At 41.0% G+C, this 21,141-nt stretch overlaps 1 protein-coding gene across 1 annotated transcript; it reads left to right on the top strand.

Moving 5' to 3' along the window:
* The first annotated feature begins 3,743 nt into the window (after positions 1-3,743).
* Positions 3,744-20,229, top strand: LOC142858294 (flavin-containing monooxygenase 5-like). The gene is made up of 8 exons (XM_075987477.1): positions 3,744-3,878; positions 6,381-6,569; positions 7,349-7,511; positions 9,068-9,210; positions 9,917-10,116; positions 15,975-16,327; positions 18,891-18,963; positions 19,854-20,229. Exons 1-8 carry the CDS (start codon positions 3,744-3,746, stop codon positions 20,227-20,229), a joined length of 1,632 nt encoding a protein of 543 aa, XP_075843592.1.
* The last annotated feature ends 912 nt before the right edge of the window (positions 20,230-21,141 follow it).

The raw sequence follows: 21,141 nt of genomic DNA, 5'->3' as shown, positions 1-21,141 counted from the left end.
ATCCTCACAGCACAGCTGGATGGCATTAAGTTTACCCCTTGAGATCTCATCTCCCAGAGGAGGGGATAGATGTTCTATGTCTATAGAGATACAGATAGAAAGACAGAAGTGATACAAAAGAAAGAGAGAGGAAATGTAGCCCAGACCCAGAAATACCACAGAAGACGAACAAAGTGCAACCTCAGAGAGGACTTTCCTGAATGTGGGAGGAACAAGTGGCTGTGGTGTGAACTGGAAGCAGAGAAAAGAAGCTGCAATCGCCGAGTAGGTGTGGTGACAGGTCTCAAAGAAATCTGCCCTACCAAGCTATTATTTCTTTCAGGAATTTCAGTGAAATTAAACTCCTGATTGACAGATTGTTTTCTTTAGTACCAACTTTTAGCTCACTTCTGTCCTGACAAGTCACACACCAAGCTGAGGGGAAAGGTGAACGTGGGTTTATCTTTGTATCTTTGTACATGAATCACCACTGAAAACTAGAACTAATCCAGGCAGGAAAAAAAAACCCATAGGAGACAATGCATTCATTCATCATATTGTAGGTATAGAGAAATTCATCTGTCAATACCAAGGTATTTGTGGTATAATTTGACAGACTTTTAGTTAAGATCAATTATTCCATTTCATAAGGCAGAAACAAGGGATTTGTGGACATTTTAGGAAAATAAATTTGCTGTTGTAATTGCATGTTTATTTCTCAATTCTCCTTGTTATCTACAGCTAAAAGAGTAGCATCAACCGTGAAGGTGAAACAGTAGCTGGGGGGATGATGTTTGCTTTCTGCTGAGGGAGAAGCCCAAGGGGCTGGAGATGCTGTACCTTTATGTGACATAAATTGATGTTGGATATGGCCCATCAAAAATGTGAAGAAAGTTGAGTGAATAGGGCCCAAGGGAAGAAGAAAGCAGGGTATTTTAGAGGAACAGGAAACTCATTGAGAGTTTTATTGAACTGAATAAATTTATGATTTCCTCCTCATTCTACAACTTCTGAAACACCGACCCAGAAAATGCCAAAGACAATCACTGGGTTAGGTGGCTTACCGAACAGAAAACCAATGGCTGCTTGGTGAAATTAAAGTCTGTTCAAGGGACGTCTGTACATTCGGATCCTTCCCTGTCTACTTTCACCTTTATTGCTGTATCAGCCATGTATTGAGAATATTTCCCCATCGGTGTGAGGACTAGAGTATCCCCATGTACTGTAGTCATCCCGTGTACACAGGGGAAAAGGCATTTCCTGCACAGAGAACTTGGGGCTTGGTCAACATCTGAAAAGCAAAGACTGTTTTCCCACCACAGCAATTTCGACCTGCTATCAAATTCTGCAAATGTGGCATCAGACAGGACACTCTATTATCTGCAAAGGTTGCCGATGCCTGTGTGCTGAGCCCAGGAAGGTCAGAGGGAAGGGAGACAAGGTCACTGTGACGGCAGGATTCTAGAAGACGACCCCAGTGATCCACATCCTATAGAATCCTTCACCTTATGGGAAATTCAGAGAGATCAACACCAATCTTTCTTCTAAGGCTAGTTCAGCACATATAGAATTTTTTATCAAAAGTAGATGTTTTCACTTTTAACAGAGTGAGAACATTGGACTTTTAATTTACAGTTAGCATATTTCTTTTTCTAATTCGCAATCTGTTTAGTTTTCATAGACGTTGAATTATAAGTATTAAGTGAATATTATTTCAATTTGTGGACCATGTTTTCCTAACACAAAACTATTTAAAGTGACAAAAAACCCTTTTGTACCATGGCCAATTAAATAACAAGATTGCTCATATTTCTCAATTTTTATTATGCTGTCCCACGAATCTGATTTCATTTCATAATACTAATTGACCATCTTTACAATGTGTCAATTAGTATTAAAATGCATTGCAGACCGATACCAGTGGTTAATTATAAATACCACCATTAGATATAGTCCCTTCCCTATGATGTCCATGACACTTTTAAATCCAAATTAGAAGAGTCATGGGAAAGGATTATATATTAGTCAATTCCATCAGCTATAAAAGACTTCAAGTTGCTGTGGAATTTGGCTTCATTTTCAAGAGCCGGGGAGGAAGATCACCTCTACCTTCATTAAGAGCTCTAAACTAAACTTCAATTTTCTTCTTTACAAGGGTTGGTACCTTAGTTTTTCCTTATAATATACAGTTTTGTGTAGGCGAAGTTTGAGATCGTCATTAACATATTTTATCTGATTATAATAGATGGTATAATACTTTCTAAGCATGGTAGCAAGTTTAAAAGGGGGGTTAAGAAATTAATTCATTCACCCTTTTCAGCCCATAGACGTTTATTAGATTTCATCCACGGCACCTAATAAATCTCAAGTGTTGCGAAGAGTTTATTGCTCATCCACAAAGAGACAGAACTGCAATAAAGGTGTGTTGGAACTGTAATAAGAGTTCTACACAAGTCACCATGGTTACTGAGAAAGAAGAACTTAATTAGCTATACATGAGCTGCTCACATAAGACTTTACATGGGAGAAAAAAAGAGGCTAGTGGGGCCAGCATCAGCAACCAAGGGCATCTTCATCAGAAAAGGACACAGATGCACCAGTATTGGATGTGGTTCAGTGAGACTGAAACACAATATGCTCGCTTCTAAACATTTGCCACCATGTGGCACTTCCCCTTTATCTGCGCCTCTATTCCTTTAGACTGGAGCCCCTGAGGTCAAAGGTTCCTTTTGTGACCTCCGCAGCCATCACAGGACCTAGCCCACAGTTTGGGTGAGTGTTTATTGACTGATACATAAAAATTGTAAGTAAGCGGATGAATACAGTATCTAAGGCTCAGAAACACTAAATTGCTGTGTCATCATTCTGAATGGTAGTTTCTATGATTTTCCCAATTATATCTCTGAACTTTCATAATGCCATTTTTAAATTTTCTTTTAAGAGAAGAAAATATCACATGAAATTAACTTTGCTTTTCTAAGCATTTGTGGAGAGTAATTATTGATCACTAATCACTTTTATCGGTATTGTTTTCTCCTCAGATGCCTTCCATACCAGCATGCCACTGAAATTTATCTCTTAAAGATCACACGAGTCCACAGTTTGGACACACAGTATACCTACTTCAGTCCCTGTCTTCTTGAACTATAACTAGAGAGCTTCCAGCTCTGCACACCTGTGATGCTTTCTTCTGCGTCTGCCTTCTTTTAGGTTGTCTTTACTCTGCAATTTTCACACACACACACACACACACACCACACACCATACAACAACAACACACCAACATGCTCTCTCCCCAACACACACCCTCCTAGCTTCACACCTAGCTAACTCCTGGGCATTCACTCTTAACTTTGCATCTCTTACATCCTCCACAGGCCTCCCCTGCTCTGCCTGTTCATAGCCCACACGGTGTCATTGCACTTACTCCAAATACCTTCTGCTCACTCCAAATACCTTCTGACATGTTGTCGATATGATTCATGTACCCCTCTGCAACCTGTAGGATTTTTCCAGGGATTGATACACCTGTGTTTCTCTGGCTCACTCTAAGGAGAACTTAGCAGGCAGAACAAGCAGGTTTGTGTGCATGTTTGTGCCATAGGTTTGCTTATTGTTATTTGTGGCAGATATTCAATATATTAATTATAAGAACAATAAAAATTAGGGCAGTAAACTACAGGTCTTTGTGATAAAGTGCTTTTGTTTCAATTGATTTGGATGATGGTGAAAGTTCTCAATGCTTCTTTGTCAGTGGTAGCACCATGGCCAAGAAACGGATAGCTGTAATCGGAGCTGGCATCAGTGGCCTGGGAGCCATCAAGTGTTGTTTGGATGAAGATCTGGAGCCAACCTGCTTTGAAAGAAGTGATGACATCGGAGGCCTGTGGAAATTTCAAGTACATTTGCATTTTATTTGACTTTAAATATGGTTTCACTAATATAGCTGTAACAATCTGGAGAGTTTCATTAAATGAAACATACAGGATGTCACATAATCAGTCATTTGGTGACTCTAATCTTTGTGCTTACGTCAATTATTGAAAAAATTTGTCAACTTCAAATGAGGAATAAAATTTGGAAGATTGTATTCAAAGCAGCTGAAATCCTGTGTGACCTTCACAGATATTAGTAAAGGGATGGTGGCTATAGATTTTTTTTTTAACTGTTTAGATGTGCTGTTCTTATTCAAAGCTAAGGGTGCTGTAGATTTGAGAGGTAGCACAGACTGGTGGTTCATTGATGACCTTCTACTATGTAATTATGTAATTTCATATTCTGTCTTGTGGTAATACCTGCATGATACTCTTTCTTAAATATCCCAGAACACCACAGTAGAGGGATACAGATCAGTGTGTGTAGATCTGTCTCTGTCTGTCTGTCTGTCTGTCTGTCTGTCTGTCTGTCTGTCTCTCTCTCTCTCTCTCTCTCTATGTATGTGTGTGTATATATGTGTATGTATGTGCGTGTGTGTGTGTGTGTGTGTGTGTGTGTGTGTGTGTGTTTTACGGGGCAATGACTATTTTTCTCTGAGTTCTAAATAGCAAGGGACGCACTGTTTTCAAGGGTGCTAAATGTTGAATAGGTTCAAGTTTCTAAGTGAGCATCTTCTTTTGGTGCTTCTCTCATTTATTGGATGTGCCCATGAAACTCAGGACTTGCCATCAGTGCTTTCCAGTTCTGGAGATCTTACAGAACTGTTTTGCTCACCAGTCATGGATGGCCCTTAGAGGGTCTTCGTTGACGAAATAAATTTCTTGTATTGCTCTTGGCTTTCATCCCCACTCGGGGAATATAGCAACCATTTAATTGTGAGACTTCATTCCTGTGGACAGTGGTTGCTCTGGCAAAGTAGTTAGCATGGCAATCTCACAGGGATCTCCCTTCCGTGCCCCTGAAACAAAGAAGTATCCAAGGAGCAGCCTTGCTCACCCCAAATACCTTCTGACATATTGTTGATATGATTCATGTACCCCTCTGCAACCTGTGGGATTTTTCCAGGGATTGACACTCGATTTATAAATAACAATATCTATGTTATTTCTTTTTTAAGAGTTCATTCATTCAATGAACATTTTTGAATACTTACTTGCACAAGGCACTTTAACAAGTGACAGAATATACTTAAAAATATGAGTACAAAATTCTCAACATCGGGGAGCTTAAACTCTAATACAAGATAAAGGAAAATAAAATAGTGTAGATAGTAGCGGTAAGCAAGCATGTTGCAAAAGTACAGCAGGATCTGAGACTTGGGAATATAACCTAAGTAAGAGGCCACAGATACCCTCAAGATAAAGTGGTTTGGGAACAATGAGTTAAATAAAAAGCAAGGCTGGGGAGCATCTGAAAAGGGGTTTAGAGGGAACTTGGGGTGCAGAACTGTGAGGTAGGAGCATGGCTCACTTGGCAGGGAGAACCAGCAGGCTGGTGCAGCTGGCTTAGTGCCCAAGGTGGGGGGGGGGGAGCTAGGCTATGCTTCTGAGAGATTCATAAAACTGGATTTTGTCAGTGGGTATAGACTGTAGTGAAGATTTTGACCGAAACTGAGATGAAAGAGAAACATTCTTACATTGTAGAAGGACCATCCTGCTACGTTGAGACTAGAGCAATGGAAAGGCTTAAAAAGTATATCTAATTTCAAAGATTCTCAGTGATAAGGCAGACATGATATTATATCAAACTGTATCAAGATTCATGAGAGGACAGCAAGTTGTACTATTTAAAATATGATATAGTGTATCATACATGTTAGTGTCTATTACATTTCTCTTAGCAGTTTTATCATATATATGAATGATAACTATATGTGCTTATAAGTTCATGACTATTATATATTTTAATTGATAGCTCCTTTCATTAGTATAGAAAATCTTGTTTCTAAAGAAGAAGAATATTTACTGTACAGGGCATGGTATTGGTATTACTATTACTATCTTTTGGTTAGAGCTGGTACATGGAACTGCCTGAGCCTCAGCTAAAACTGGAGTGTGGAGACTATAGATATGGGTAGCGTCTGGGAGTGCATTGGCCCTTCCCATTTTGTGTAGCATTTATGGCTGCTAGTCCCCCAGCTTTTGTTTGTCTTAAATTGTATTTTACTTTCATACTTAAGGGAATTTTTATTGGGATTAGAAATAATTTTTGATTTGCCATTTGAAAAATGATATTCTCTTTTCTGACATCCATTATTCTGATTGAGAAGTCATACACAGGATTTGTGGTTGGTCTGATATGATTCTTTCTCTAGGAAACACAGGATCTTAGGAGAAAACATCAGTAAATGTTTGACAATATAGAAAAAGCAATGTTCCACTTTTTAAAAATACCTGACATCACTTGAAATGTTTTATTACCTTGTAATTATGAAGTTTGTTGCAGTGAGGGGTTTTCTCTTGTAGAAAAATCCGTCAGAGAAAATGCCGAGTATCTACAAATCCGTGACCATCAACACTTCAAAGGAAATGATGTGTTTCAGTGACTTCCCCGTTCCTGAGCATTTTCCCAACTACATGCACAACTGCAGACTCATGGACTACTTCAGAAAGTACGCCAAGCACTTCAGCCTTCTGCCTTACATCCGATTTAAGGTGCAGTGTTGCGTCCTGTGTATGTGTGCATGCATGTGAGCAAATACACTCACCTGTGCACGCACAAAAGTACCTCCTGGTTCCCACACACGAAGAACAGGTCATCAGTGAGCATCCACGGCAGGAAACCATCACGGGTTGAAGTCTTTTGACAGTTTCAGTTGAATGTGAGGCTGGAAGATTTTGCTCATCAGAACTTGGGTCTGGTCGTGCATTGTGGTGGCAAGCCCTCCTTACCAGTTCCAATGTTTGAGGACTTAGAATAATGCTAGTAGAGATTGAGCCAAATCATGTTGCTTACAAAACAAGAAGCAGGCTCATGTAAAGAATATTTTATTTCCTACCTTCTACCTTTGATCAGCACTTAAAACTAAACACACAAACCCATTTTCATCTCATGATGAAAATTTTAATTCCCTGAACTTCAAAATGCTGGCCAGAGGTAAAGGGATAAGCCCATCCTAAGGAATGAAAACTGTGAAGAAATATCTCCATGCGTATCCTCCCTAGGAGGATATGAGTGCTGTGGCTTCAGCCACTCCAATATTTCATAAAGCCTCAACTGTTTCTGTTTCTATAAAAGAGTATGTCTGTAACAGAATTTCCCCAATATGTTGAAAATACACCCAACACTGAAGCTACTGTGGAAGGAACAGGAACTATATTGCCGTGAATGCCTTAGCTAAGTGTCCCGTCAGGGTTTGTGGGACTCGGAGAGGAGGACTCGGCAAGAACTGTCAGCTGAGTCACCCGTGTTTCCTTCTGTGTTCCCTTCTCAGACCCAAGTGAGGTATGTGAGGAGGCGTCCAGACTTTGGAGTCAGTGGACAGTGGGATGTGGTCGTGGAGACGAATGGCAAACAGGAGAGCCTGGTCTTTGATGGGGTTCTGGTCTGTAGTGGCCATCACACAGACCCCCACCTGCCACTCACCTCCTTCCCAGGTGTGTCCTCCAGAACCTTCTAGAAAGGCTTTTTCCAAATAACTTACAGGCAGAAATGAGTGGGCGTAAACGTTACTAAATTTCATGAATGGGCATAAATGCTACTAAGTTTCATGAATAGACATAAATGTTACTAAGTTTCAAGAATGCGTGTAAGTATTATTAAGTCTCATGAGTGGGCATAAATGTTATTAAGTCTCATGAGTGGGCATAAATGCTACTAAGTTTCATGAATGGGCATAAATGTTACTAAGTTTCATGAATGGGTATAAGTATTATTAAGTCTCAAGAGTGGGCATAAATGTTATTAAGTCTCATGAGTGAGCATAAATGCTACTAAGTTTCATGAATGGGCATAAATGTTATTAAGTTTCATTAAGTTTCAGTGAATTATCCCTGGTGTCCCTCAGTAGCAAAGTGTTCCTTCTCTGTTAACAGGACAATGTAATCCATTGAAATACAAGAACAGGCAAGCACAATGACCCATGCTCTCCCCCTTATTAGCATTACATCCAGCTTCTAATGACTAACAGAAGTCAGCCCACATTCAAATAGTCATAGATTTGTCAACATATTTGATCTCGGTCTATTCCAGAGAAAGTGCAATTAATAAAAATGAGGGACAAGTGACTAGCAAGCAGCTGGCAAGTCCACACACTTGGAAATCTTAGCATATGGGGAAGAAGCTTCGGTGCATTTATTTATCATGAGTTCATTTTTAATTTTTATTTTATTGGTAAAATATAATTACTCATTCCCCCTCCCTTCCTTTCTTTACTCCAACCACGATATATACACTATATATGATTTAAGGGCTGGCCACTTGGTATTGGATAAACAATCAAAGGGTATTTTCCCTGGAGAAGACTATCTCTCTGACTCTAGGCGTTTCTTACTCAACTGTAGTCTAGATGTATGTGTGGGGGAATAAAATTTCCCTCTTCCATGTCTTAGCTTCTCATTGACCCATAAAACCAAATGGACAGCTTGCTGCCCCCTTGTAGTTCTATGTGGTAAGATGGTATCCATCTCAAGCCGCGTGTTTTAGCTCCACTGTCTCCCCTGACTAAACTCCTCCTCTGACTTTTGACTTGCTTGCTCTCTCTTTCCATCAAATTACCACCAGGAATCAATTAGAAAATACTTTAAGTTTCAGTTCCTTTGTATGGTGCCCAGGAAACCACTGTGGAAAATGGAGACACAGTAAATAAGATTGTTTAAAATGGATGTTCAAAATTCTGAGTGAATTAGGTGTAACAGGTGTCTAATCATTTTGCACACTAATGCAAGTATTTACAAAATGAAAGCCCCTGGTTTTTTAAACATTATATGCAATATATTCAGGAAAGCATTTCCAGGTATGAAATAATCTACAGATTACACAACCCATGAGCTTCCTTAAATATGAATAGCATTTGGGGACTATGTGTGATCTTCAGCTGCCTGGCCCAGATTTTATTTCTTCCTTTTTCAGGTTGTTCAGAACGTAACTTTCTTATATGTGTCAATATGTAAACGTCCTCCTCATAATGACAAATCATCTTCTTCAACCACAGGCATTGAGAAGTTTGAAGGCTGTTATTTCCACAGTCGGGAATACAAAACTCCTGAGGACTACATAGGAAAGAGAATCATCGTGGTTGGCATTGGCAACTCCGGGGTGGATATTGCCGTGGAACTTAGTCGAGTGGCAAAACAGGTTTGTTGGTGATTGTTAACTTCACCAGAGGAACCCTGTGCATTTGTAGGTATCACCCTAAATGTAAGTTTGGTTTAAGAAGGGCCAGAAAAAAAATGTAGAGAAATCCATGGACCCACTTCAAGATGTTTAAAATCATGCTGAGTACAAAATGAAAGCAAAATAATCCCCCAAACTACCAATGGGAATGACATGCAAACAACTCCCAGGCACCTTAAGGGACCACTAGCATGCATTAGATGACTGATTTGATTCTTCTTGGTGGAGTCTTCCTATGAGGGAGAATATGTGCTATTTGTCTTCTGGGTCTGGGTTATGCTCACCAAATATTTTAAATAGATTTATTTTAAAGCAAACAATACAGACTGTGACAGCAATATGGCAATTGACTTACGAATTCAAACCCTTATTAACATATGAAGTACAGCTAGGTCAATATCCAGGAAAACTTTTTAGCATGGTATTTCAGAGACAGGTAGATGAGCGAACTGCATTTAGTTTTCATGAATAAATTTGGTGTCATATAGACAGCCCTTTTCTGGGTTTAGTAAAAGTTCTGGCAAAGCACCGCACGGTGGCCATGGCTCAACGCTTGTCCACCTATTCTCCAGTGGTCCACACTCTCCAACAGGGTGATGACTATCACTTGAACAGTACAACAGCAAGCATTCCTCTCTTCTCTTCTGCTGTAATTACCCTTCCACAGGTATTCCTCAGTACCAGGCGAGGATCGTGGATTTTACACCGCGTTTGGAATAATGGATATCCCATGGACAGTTCATTTTTCACTCGGTTCCATAGCTTCCTCCAGAAAATATTAACCACAGCAGCAGTAAACAAATACCTCGAGAAGATACTGAACTCAAGGTTCAACCATGCACACTACGGTCTGCAGCCACAGCACAGGTGACAAACAGGGGGCTTGATGTGGGGAATCGTATGTAGGTTTGTGCTTTGAAGACAATTGAGCTTTTGACTCCTGTTGACCTCATGCCCTTAGGACTATAAACCACTTAGATTTGTACAATGCACATTACTGAAGGCAAGAACATGTGCTTCTTGGCACCGCTTGTATATTCTCAGCCGCTCATCAATCAAGTGACACTTGATTGCTAGACACCAAAACTTCGGGCAAAAGGCAAATACAGTGCTCTTACCCTCCATAGACATCAACCGTGGAGATGGGAGAAGACTCAAACACAGGTTTGAGCAAAGCAATGTGAGATGAATGTCAGAGACATTGTGAATTTTGTTGAGGTTGGGGTAGACGTGTCAGGGAAGCCACAGGGGGAGCTGTCTACGGTGTCCTCCCTCTGCAGGATCACCCCTGTAATTCAGCTCTTATTCCATGGCAGTGTCTCAGTTCAGAAATCATCAGTAGCCTCCAGTTAATAAGCAAAGGATGGAGAGGGATTAAGAGTAAGTGGAGTTAAAATAAAAGACATAAGATGAAGAAATATTACTCAAACAAGTTAGGTGCCCTAGAGTTCACTCATGGGATACTTATCCTCAAGTTCATATATTAATGATATGTCACGGTGGTGCCATCGGGGGTGACTGAGAGTAGATGGTGTCATGAGGATGAGGCCCCAGGAGGGCTTAGGACTTTTACAAGAGGAAGATAAACTAAGTTAGAGGTTTGGCTCTGTCTTCCTGTGTGGTGTCCTATGCCACTTCAGACTGTGCAGTGTCCCCAACAGCAAGAAGGTACTCACTAGGTGTGACTTGTTGACAGTGGCTCTCCAGACCTGATTTAAGTCAATAAATGTTATATTTTTTAATAAATGATATATTGTTCTAGCAAAGGTAAACAGATAAGTCAACAAATACTGTATTTCTTATATGACTATTTATGGTCTTCAAGGGTTAGTGTGTGTGTGTGGTGTGTATGTTGTACATGTATGTGTGTATGACTGGATATGGAGGTCATGGCTTGATGCTAGATATTCAGTGAAATTGCTCTCCATCTTATTTTTTGAGAAAAGCTCTCACTGTGTACTTTGCTCATCCATTCAGCTAGACTAGCTAGACAGCATGTCACAGAACCTTCTTGTCTCCTCCTTCCCATTGCTGAGATGACAGTTGTACACTGCAATGACCAGGTTGTTATGCAGATGCTGGTGCTCAAACTCAGGTTCTTGTTCTTGCACAGCTAGCACTTACGGACTTAGCTATCCTGCCCCCTCACTACCTTAAATGTTTCAGCAGATGGTACAAAAGAATGTGACATGTATGTTATGTTCACTCAAAAAATATTAACAATCTTCCATTATGCTGCGAATGAAAACATTGTGTTCTATGGAGGAAGATGAGAACATTTTTTAAACTATAGTGTCAGGAGAATTATAAAGGACATGAATAATGAATATGACAGACTGTCTAGGGTAGAATGGATGGATAAACCAACAGAATGATCAAGGAAGCAATTTTTAGGAGTGATGTTTAAGCTAAGACTTAAAGAGCGAGAAGGAGCCACCACGAGAAATCATCCAGCATAGAAAGCTGTAAGTAGGAGGATTCTCAAGCAAAACATCTCTGAGCTAGGAAGGTCTGGGTGCAAAGTGAGGAACAGAAGAGAACCAGCACTGTGACGACATCAGGGAGAGGACCACAAAGAGGCAGAAGCCAAGGCACGTATGTCTGGAGCGTGGAAAATGGATTGTGTCCATTTTTTAAGACGATTGCATAATTCTAATGTCTCTAACTCCCTTTGCTCTACACGTACAGTGAGACTGTTACCATAGTGAGGCAAATCAAAACATTCAGGATCTCACGTAGACCTAGTTTGGCAAAAGCACCTAAATCCACAGTGCAATAGTATTTATTGTTGGTTAGAGTCCCTATGCTGTGAGTTTGAACCTTAACTTGTTCATTCTGTACATCTGTGACTTTCTATCCTCTGACCCACGTCTCTCTAAGTTCTCCTCTGCCCTAAAGCCTGTCATCCGCCTCTGTATACTACTCATCTGACTTTTCTACCTTCTACATGTAAGCAATATAATATAATATAATATAATATAATATAATATAATATAATATAATACTCTTTTCAGTATCTGCTGTATTTCACACAGCACACTATTTTTCAGGTTCATTATGCTGTGGCAACTGGCAATGTTTTCCTTTTCCTTCTTTATTTATTTTTAAGAATTTTGTATAACATATTTTGATCATATTCACCCTCCCAAATTCATACCAGATATGCATATCCAATACACATCTAGTGTTATGTTATTTTTAAATTGTCAAGACCAATTTGTGCTACCCATGTACTGTTTGATGTCAGCCTTTTAAACTTGGGTTCTTATGCCTACTAGGCAAGTGCTCTACCACCAATTTCAAGGTTGAATAGAATCCCATTGTACATCTATACCACAGTCATAGATCATATAAAAAGAGAGAACGAGACAGCCAGAGAGATGTATATCACAGTTACTTACCCTGATGAATCTACACTTGGGTTCTGTTTTGACTTTTTGGTTAGTGTGATTGAGACTACAATGAGCATGGAGTGTAGATACGTTTTGAGGGCACTGATTTCATCTCTTTGGGTATATACTAAGAGTAAGGATTAGAGGGCATCTGATAATCCTATCTTTGTAAATGTCCGGAGCTAGGAGGCAAAAGGATCCATTAAGGCTTTACACAGTAAGTCAGTCTTTCTTCTCCGTAGGTCAGATAAGTACGTGAAGATCAATTTTAGGGATCCCAAAGGTGACACTCTAGTACACCCTGGGGAGAGCTTGGTGTGTGGTGCTGGTTAAAGGCAGCATCAATTCTTCCTGACGTGGTACCCTAACACTGACGAAATGGGGAAGAGGAATAAGCTGAGTCCCTCCTGAGGCCATCATCCCCAAGGAGGACACAGAAAGGCTTTCTCTGGATAACTCGGCAGGGACGGGATGTCTGCTGGTGTCCTTGTCTTAGCTCACAGAATTGGCCCACTGACCTTGTACCTTCTGCAGAGGAAGCACCCAGAGGAGACTTCAGGAGCCAAGGCAGCTTGTAGGAAGTGTCAAAGGGAAAGTTCCTCTCATATATCAATAACCAGAATCCAGACTGAAGAAGAATCCAGAAATTGAGGCAAGGTGCCAGGGAAATTGAATGGAGAAGAGAAGTCAGCTTGCATGAAAATTTGAAGCAATCTTTAACAAAGCCAAGGCTCAGGGAATCCTTTAGTCATTAAAAACGTCATTTCCCAATTAAAAGCCAAAGAAGATAGATAGCAGGAAAAATGTTCACTAGAAAGATGAGAGACAAGAATGGAGAGGAGATGCAGAACTCAAATAAGGAGGAGAAGAAATGACTTTTCAGGTTGAAAGGGGGGTGCTGGGTTCCAGGATACAGTACTGGCACCACACGTACACAGAGAAACTCCTCAGGTAAGCCTCTCGGTCACATCTTTTCCTCTGTCCTGGCTGAACTGTACTAATCAGCCACATTCTTTGTCTCCTGCAAGTTAGCTTGAGACTGGGCCTTGAAAAACACCACAGGCATTTAAGAAGGTCTCTATGTCTTTTCCTAAAATACCAGCAGAAACTATCCCCAGCCTTAAGTCAAACTCTTTTTTTCTTTTTTTTTTACATTTAATTAAGTAGGTAATTTATTTTTATTTATTTATTTATTTATTAAGGATTTCTGCCTTCTCCCCGCAACCGCCTCCCATTTCCCTCCCCCTCCCCCGATCAAGTCCCCCTCCCCCATCTGCTCTAAGAGCAATCAGGGTTCCCTGACCTGTGGGAAGCCCAAGGACCGCCCACCTCTATCCTGGTCTAGTAAGGTGAGCATCCAAACTGCCTAGGCTCCCCCAAAGCCAGTACGTGCAGTAGGATCAGAAACCCACTGCGATTGTTCTTAAGTTCTCAGTATTCCTCATTGTCCGCTATGTTCAGCTAGTCTGGATTTATCCCATGCTTTTTCAGACCCAGGCCAGCTGGCCTTGGTGAGTTCCCGATAGAACATCCCCATTGTCTCAGTGTGTGGGTGCACCCCTCGCGGTCCTGAGTTCCTTGCTCGTGCTCCGTCTCCTTCTGCTCCTGATTTGGACCTTGAGATTTCTGTCTGGTGCTCCAATGTGGGTCTCTGTCTCTGTCTCCTTTCATCGCCTGATGAAGGTTAATATTCATGAGGATGCCTATGTGTTTGTCTTTGGATTCACCTTCTTATTTAGCTTCTCTAGGAACATGAATTATAAGCTCAATGTCCTTTAATTATGGCTAGAAACCAAATATGAGTGAGTACATCCCATGTTCCTCTTTTTGGGTCTGGCTTACCTCACTCAGGATAGTGTTTTCTATTTCCATCCATTTGTATGCAAAATTCAAGAAGTCCTTGTTTTTTACTGCTGAGTAATGCTCTAATATGTATATATTCCATACTTTCTTCATCCATTCTTCCGTTGAAGGGCATCTAGGTTGTTTCCAGGTTCTGGCTATTACAAACAATGCTGCCATGAACATAGTTGAGCATATACTTTTGTTGTATGATAGGGCCTCTCTTGGGTATATTCCCAAGAGTGGTATTGCTGGATCCAGGGGTAGGTTGATCTCGAATTTCCTGAGAAACCGAAACGCTGCTTTCCAGAGTGGTTGCACATGTGTCAAACTCTTAAACCCGTCTACAAACCCCATAGCCTGGCCTGCTCTCTGGGGCACACCTAGATATGGCATCCCTTATCTTGCCCCACCAGGGCACACTGCAGCCTCCGGTGACTTCCTCTAGTACATTCTTTGAACATATGAGCCTGTTTCTGTACTTCTTACTTTAGAATTCCACCCTATTACTTATTGGAGAAGTTTTGAGTGTTTCTAGTCCTAGCCTCTGCCAGATAAAACCCTTAGGTAAATTGTAGCAGAAAGATAACACAATCTGCCTGTTATTGATCTGCATATGTACAACATTGGAGAGTATAGTGGAATAGCATTTACAGATTCTGCTAGAAAATATCTCAGCCCCAGGCTTCTAAATCCCATAAGAAGAAAAGAAAGTCATGTGAGTTCGAGTCCACAATAGAAAGCATCAGAGCAGGTACCTCAGAATAGAAGAAGGGGGGAAGGGGATGGGAGACATATAAATACTGATGTAAAATTAAATGTGTATAAAGGTAGATAGACAAGAAATGAAAAAAAGGAACCAGAAAGAAAGGAGGGAAGGAAGAAATAGAAGAAAAGGAAGGAAAAAGAGAAGGATGGATGGATCGATCGAACAAAGGAAGCAAGCTACAACTCTTTCTTTCTGGGGCCGGGTGGTCTACATGTTAGTGAAGGGACACAGCGTAAGGGAAACATCCCTGAATGTTCTGCTTCGCCTTCATAAGCTCAGGAGTGATGAGGGAATTCATATGAGCTAAGTAGGGGCAGGACCTGAGTTTTAATTTCCAGAACCCACGTGAAATTAAAATTTAAAAGTCAGTCATGGCCACATTTGGAAGGTGTAGCAAGTAAGTTCAGGGAACTCAATGGCCAGGCAGCTTAGCCAAAACCTCAAACTTTAGGCTCGTGAGAGACCTTATCCCAAGGGAACTAAGACCTAGTATGATAAAGTTGTATGCCTTATATCTTCCCTTGACTTCTGCATGTTTATGCATGAGTACATACCTGCACACACACACACACACACACACACACACACACACACGCACGCACACGCACAAACTCCTGTGTTTGGAGGGAGACCTGACAAGGGAAGTTGCTAGCTTCAAATCCTTCTTTCACACATTGCTTTCTCTTTCTTAGATTTGCTTAAATTTTCATTTTTCTGTACAGACCACTGAGTCAGCACCCCACCGTCAGTGATGATCTTCCCAATCACATCATCTCTGGAAGAATCCAAGTGAAGCCCAACGTAAAAGAGTTCACGGAAACAGACGCCATCTTTGACGATGGCACGGTGGAGAAGAATATTGATGTTGTCATCTTTGCCACAGGATACAGCTTTTCTTTCCCATTCCTTGAGGATCTGATTGCAGTTACTGACAACGAAGTGTCCCTGTATAAGCTGATGTTCCCTCCAGACCTGGAAAAGCCGACGCTGGCTGTCATCGGGCTCATCCAGCCCTTGGGCATCATCCTACCAATTGCAGAGCTCCAGTCTCGCTGGGCTGTGCGGGTGTTCAAAGGTCTGTGAACAAAGGCTGAGAGGGGGCCTGGCAGTTTGCTTAAAGTGAACCCTCATTTCTCTTCACACTAGTTTCCAGTTAAACATGCCCTTTCCTTTTTGTTGTTGTTGTTTTCCTTTTATTGACAATAGATTCTTTTCTCACATAATATATCCTGATTGTGATTTTTCCCTCTACCTCCTCCAAGTTCCTTTCCACCCCTCCCATCAAGATCCATCCCCTTCTGTCTCTTCTTAGAAAACAAACGGGCTTCTAAGGAAATATGATTATAATAAAAACTAACACATCAAAATTGAACAAAACAAGCAAAGAAAAAGCCCAAGAGAAGGCACAAGAAACAGAGACCCATTTGTTCACTCACTAAGGAATCCCATAAAGTCACTAAACTAGAATCCATACACATACACATGCCCATGCATGTCTCTCTCTCTCTCTCTCTCTCTCTCTCTCTCTCTCTCTCTCTCTCTCTGTGTGTGTGTGTGTGTGTGTGTGTGTGTGTGTGTATGCAAAGGACCTGTATAGCAAAAAGAGAGAAGGAAAAATAAATAAATAAATTTATAAATAAAAAGATAATTTAGAAAAGGAGAAAGCCCTTGTCTCAACATTATGAGACAAGGAACCTCCAAAGATGCGATCGAGTTTGTTGTCTATTGGCCATCTACTGTTGGGCATGCGGCCTACTCTTAAAAGTAGTTTGTTTTCTTAGTAAGATTTCCTTGGAGGGAACTAAATTTTAATTTGAAAATAGTTATCAATTGGAAATTATTTCTGAGTTAGGGATGAGGGCATGTGTCTACTTCTCCTTTCAGCTCTAGGGCCCCATCTTGTGAAAAAGACCTGTGCAGGCCCTGTACATGCATCTCAGTCTCTGAGAGTTCTATGTGTGTTAATCTTGTTGATGTAAAGGGTCTTGTTTTCATGATGCCCTCCATCCCCTAAGGTGATTACACTCTTTCTGCCTCCTATTCCATGGGGTTCCCTGAGACCTAGGGACTGGAAGAGGGCATTTGATGGAAACATCCCTTTTGAGGCTAGGTGTTCCAAGATCTCCCAATGCTCTGTATATTATCTGGCTGTGGGTCTCTGTAATTCTTCCCAACTTCTGCAGGAGGAAGATTCTCTGATGATGGCTAAGAATGACCATAATCTATGATTACAATAGAATGTCACTAGGAATCATGTTATTGCTGTTTTGATTGGTTTGTTGGTTTGTTTGTTTTAGAAGAGTAGTATTTGGTTTCACTCTAGGTCCCAGGCTATTTAACTAGGTCGCTTGAGCAGTGTTGGGTATGGCTTCCATCTCATGGGGCGGGCCTTAAGTCAAGTCAGACATTGGTTGGTTACTCTCACAAGTTTTGTGCCTCCATTGCACTACCATATCTTGCAGGTAGGACTCCACTGCAGATTAAAGAGTGTATAGCTGGGTTGGCGCTGGTTTCTCCTTTGGTATCATGCAGAGTACCTTTCTGTATGAACACTAGCACATAGCGGTGAAAGCTCTAAGTAGGCACCAGCTTGATGTCTCTGTGCTCGATGAGTTATGTAGGTGTTGCCTTCAATAATGGGGCCTTGCCATCAGGGTGTGGAGAGCAACCAAGAGTCTTGGATAAAACCTGGATTATTTGGGAATTGCCATGGGAGTCCCTTAGCCAACAACGCAATAGAAACAACACAATCCTGGTCCTAGAAGCTTCATTTGGTAACAAGAAGTAGACAGTTGGGGATCTGTCTCCCACATTATTTGGGAATTTTATTTATATTTTCTTCATATATGTCTATATTTTAGGAAGATTCTACTATATTAGGTTTTCATAAAACCCCTCAAATGGTTCTTAATTTTAGTTATCTCTCACCATATCCCCTCCCTTGTCTTTCCTCCCTCTCCCATTCCAGCCATGCCCTCATGCATCCATCACTATCTGTCCCCTCAGTTCCTTTCCCTATACCTGACATCTGAAGTTCTAGGGATTGTAGCTTATCATTAGCTTAACAACTAATACCCACATTGAATACATATTTGTCTTTCTGGGTCTGGGTTAACTCACCCAGGATGAATTTTTTTTTCTAGTTTCATCCATTTGCCTGCAAATTCCATGATTTCAATGTATAAATTTACTACATTATTTTTACCCCTTCTTCTGTTTTTGAGGAACATCTAGATTGTTTCCAGTTCATGACTATTATGAATAGGGCAGCAATGAACATGGCTGAACAAGTGTCTCTGTGGTAGGATGAAGTATCCTTTGGATATATGCCGAGAGTGGTACAACTAGAATTTGAGGTAGATGATTCCCATTTTCTGAGGACCCAGCACACTGACATCCATGGTGCCTGCACAACTTTGCACTCCCACCAGCACTGGATGAGTGTTCTTATTCCACACTCCTGCCAGCATGAGCTGTCACTAGGCTTTTTGATCTTAGTCATTATTCCAGGTGTAAGATGGAATCTCAAAGTCCTTATGATTTGAGATGACTAAAGATCAACAGCTGAGGATATTGAGCATTTAAGTTTCACATGCCCTTTTTATCTTTGCTAATCCTGATGGGTTTTTCGCTTCCAGGGCTGAACAAACTGCCCTCCATGAAGACCATGAGGGCAGACATTGCCCAAAGAAAAAGGGCTATGGAAAAACGGTAAATAAAAATGCAGTAAGAAGTGTTTGGAAACCTCAAAGGGATGATGGGCTTCTTAGCGTGAAATTCTAACTCAGTTCTCCATGTCTGTCTCACCCTTCTCCATTCCCTACACCTTGCAATCACACAGCATAAAACCAAGTGCACATCTTAGTCCTCTGGCTCAGTTCTATGGTGAATGAGTGTATACTTATCCCCTGCATATCTTACTAAGTCTGCAGTTACATCTGCCACTTCCGTCTCCATCTTTAGTTGTAAACGGAGACTGCTCATTTGTTCCCGGATCTCCCAGACCCGAATAAACACACAGAAACTATATTAATTACAACACTGCCTGGCTAGTGACTTAGGCATATTTTAACTAGCTCTTACATCTTGAATTAACCCATTTCTATTATTTTGTGTATCATCACAAGGCTGTAACCTTGATAGTGAATCCAGGGAGGGACTGGAAGTTAAGTTCTCCATCCCATCTGCGTATCACACAGCTAAGTATTTAGCTACATCAAAATCTTTTTTTTAAAGTTCTTCAAGCCTTTCTCTGGCCTCCACACATACACACTACTACAGCACTTACACACCCACCCACACACATGCACACACCAGCACACACTAAGAAAATAAATACAAAAAAAATCACTTCTAAGAAAGGCATTTTAAAGACCACTGTGAACATGGTCTGTAGAAAAACATCCTGATATAAAAAAAAAAACAGTTACTGTTCATTGAGGGCTAAAGCATGGATTCTGTGTTCCATTCAGCAGCTGGGTGGTGCTGGGTTTCTCAAGGAAGCTCGCTCTCATCTTCTTTACCTCTAAGGTAGAAATAGTTAAAGCTCCTGCCCAGTCCTGGAAGCTGAGTCTTCCTTCCATATTCTGTCTCTGCTTTAGGTATGTGAAGACAGCCCGACACACAATCCAAGTGGACCACGTTGAGTACATGGATGAAATTGCCACTCTGGTTGGGGTGAAGCCCAACCTGCTGCTCCTGTTTCTCTCAGATCCAAAGCTGGCCATGGAAGTTTTCTTTGGGCCCTGCACCCCATACCAGTACCGTCTGCGGGGTCCAGGGAAATGGGATGGGGCCCGGAGAGCCATCCTGACTCAGAGAGAGCGGATCATGAAGCCCCTGAAGACCCGAATTACTAGTGAGAACAATCACTCCACCTCAGGGCTCTCTTGGATAAAGATGGCACCAATTGCCCTGGCCTTTCTGGCTATGGGTTTAGCATACTTTAGATATATTTACCATGGTAAACGCAAGTGAATGAGTGAATTGGGAAAACATGTCCTCCTCCTCCCTTGTAGATCATTACAAAGCCTTTAGAGAGTAGCATATGCCAGTCTCATTTAACACGACTATAGCCACAGAAATGTTTGGACAAGCGTTACAAGCAGAAGAGCCCTTTAAAATGGGTGTGCATTAACTTCTACAAACCATCTTGACTCACAAGGAGAGCTTCCCTTAAAACAGCTTTGAGCCCATACTTAAAACTTAAGAGGCTTTTGCAGCCAAGCTCATCCTAACTGGTTCCACAAAGGTTGGTTATACTTACAGGAATCGATAAATATTAATTGTGCACTGATGATATTTTCCACTTAATAATTTTTCCTTCTAATTCATGGAGTCAACTTGTGTCAAGATTCAAAAGCTTAAGTTTAAAGCACAGACGTTTAAAAATATGTCAGAATGTTTTGTGTTTCAACTGCTTAGAAAACAAAATTTGTTTCCATTTAAATTGTGATTATTTAAAGAAAAAAATGAAGAATAAAATGGAATACATGGCAGAACTATCAATGAACTACTTTAACTTTTAGTATGCAGAAAAACGGACTTGCTGTGCTGTATTTATTAAGGAGATTTCAGTAGCAAACATGAGTCCATGCTGTAGAGAGATTTAACTAGCAAGAGTGAGTCCATGCTGTACAGAGATCTAAGTAACAAGCGTCCTTGTCACTTTACCTGGCTTTTAGACCATTCTTTCCCTAAGTGGCTTCCTCACTGTCGGGATTCTAGGAGTGCCAGCAGGATCTTTGTCTCATTCCACCAACTATTACGAAGTGTTCCTAAGACTTCACCTCTGCCGTTTTGCTCTCCTGACTATAAAACTCAGAAAGACCATGGAATGGGAATGGGAAAACTGAGATGAGAGACTGGGGCACATATGAAACTACCATC

This window comes from Microtus pennsylvanicus, chromosome 10 (assembly GCF_037038515.1).
Source record: "Microtus pennsylvanicus isolate mMicPen1 chromosome 10, mMicPen1.hap1, whole genome shotgun sequence".
NCBI lineage: Eukaryota > Metazoa > Chordata > Mammalia > Rodentia > Cricetidae > Microtus > Microtus pennsylvanicus.
Note: the sequence above shows the minus strand (reverse complement) of the source record. Positions and strands in the feature narration are given on the sequence as shown.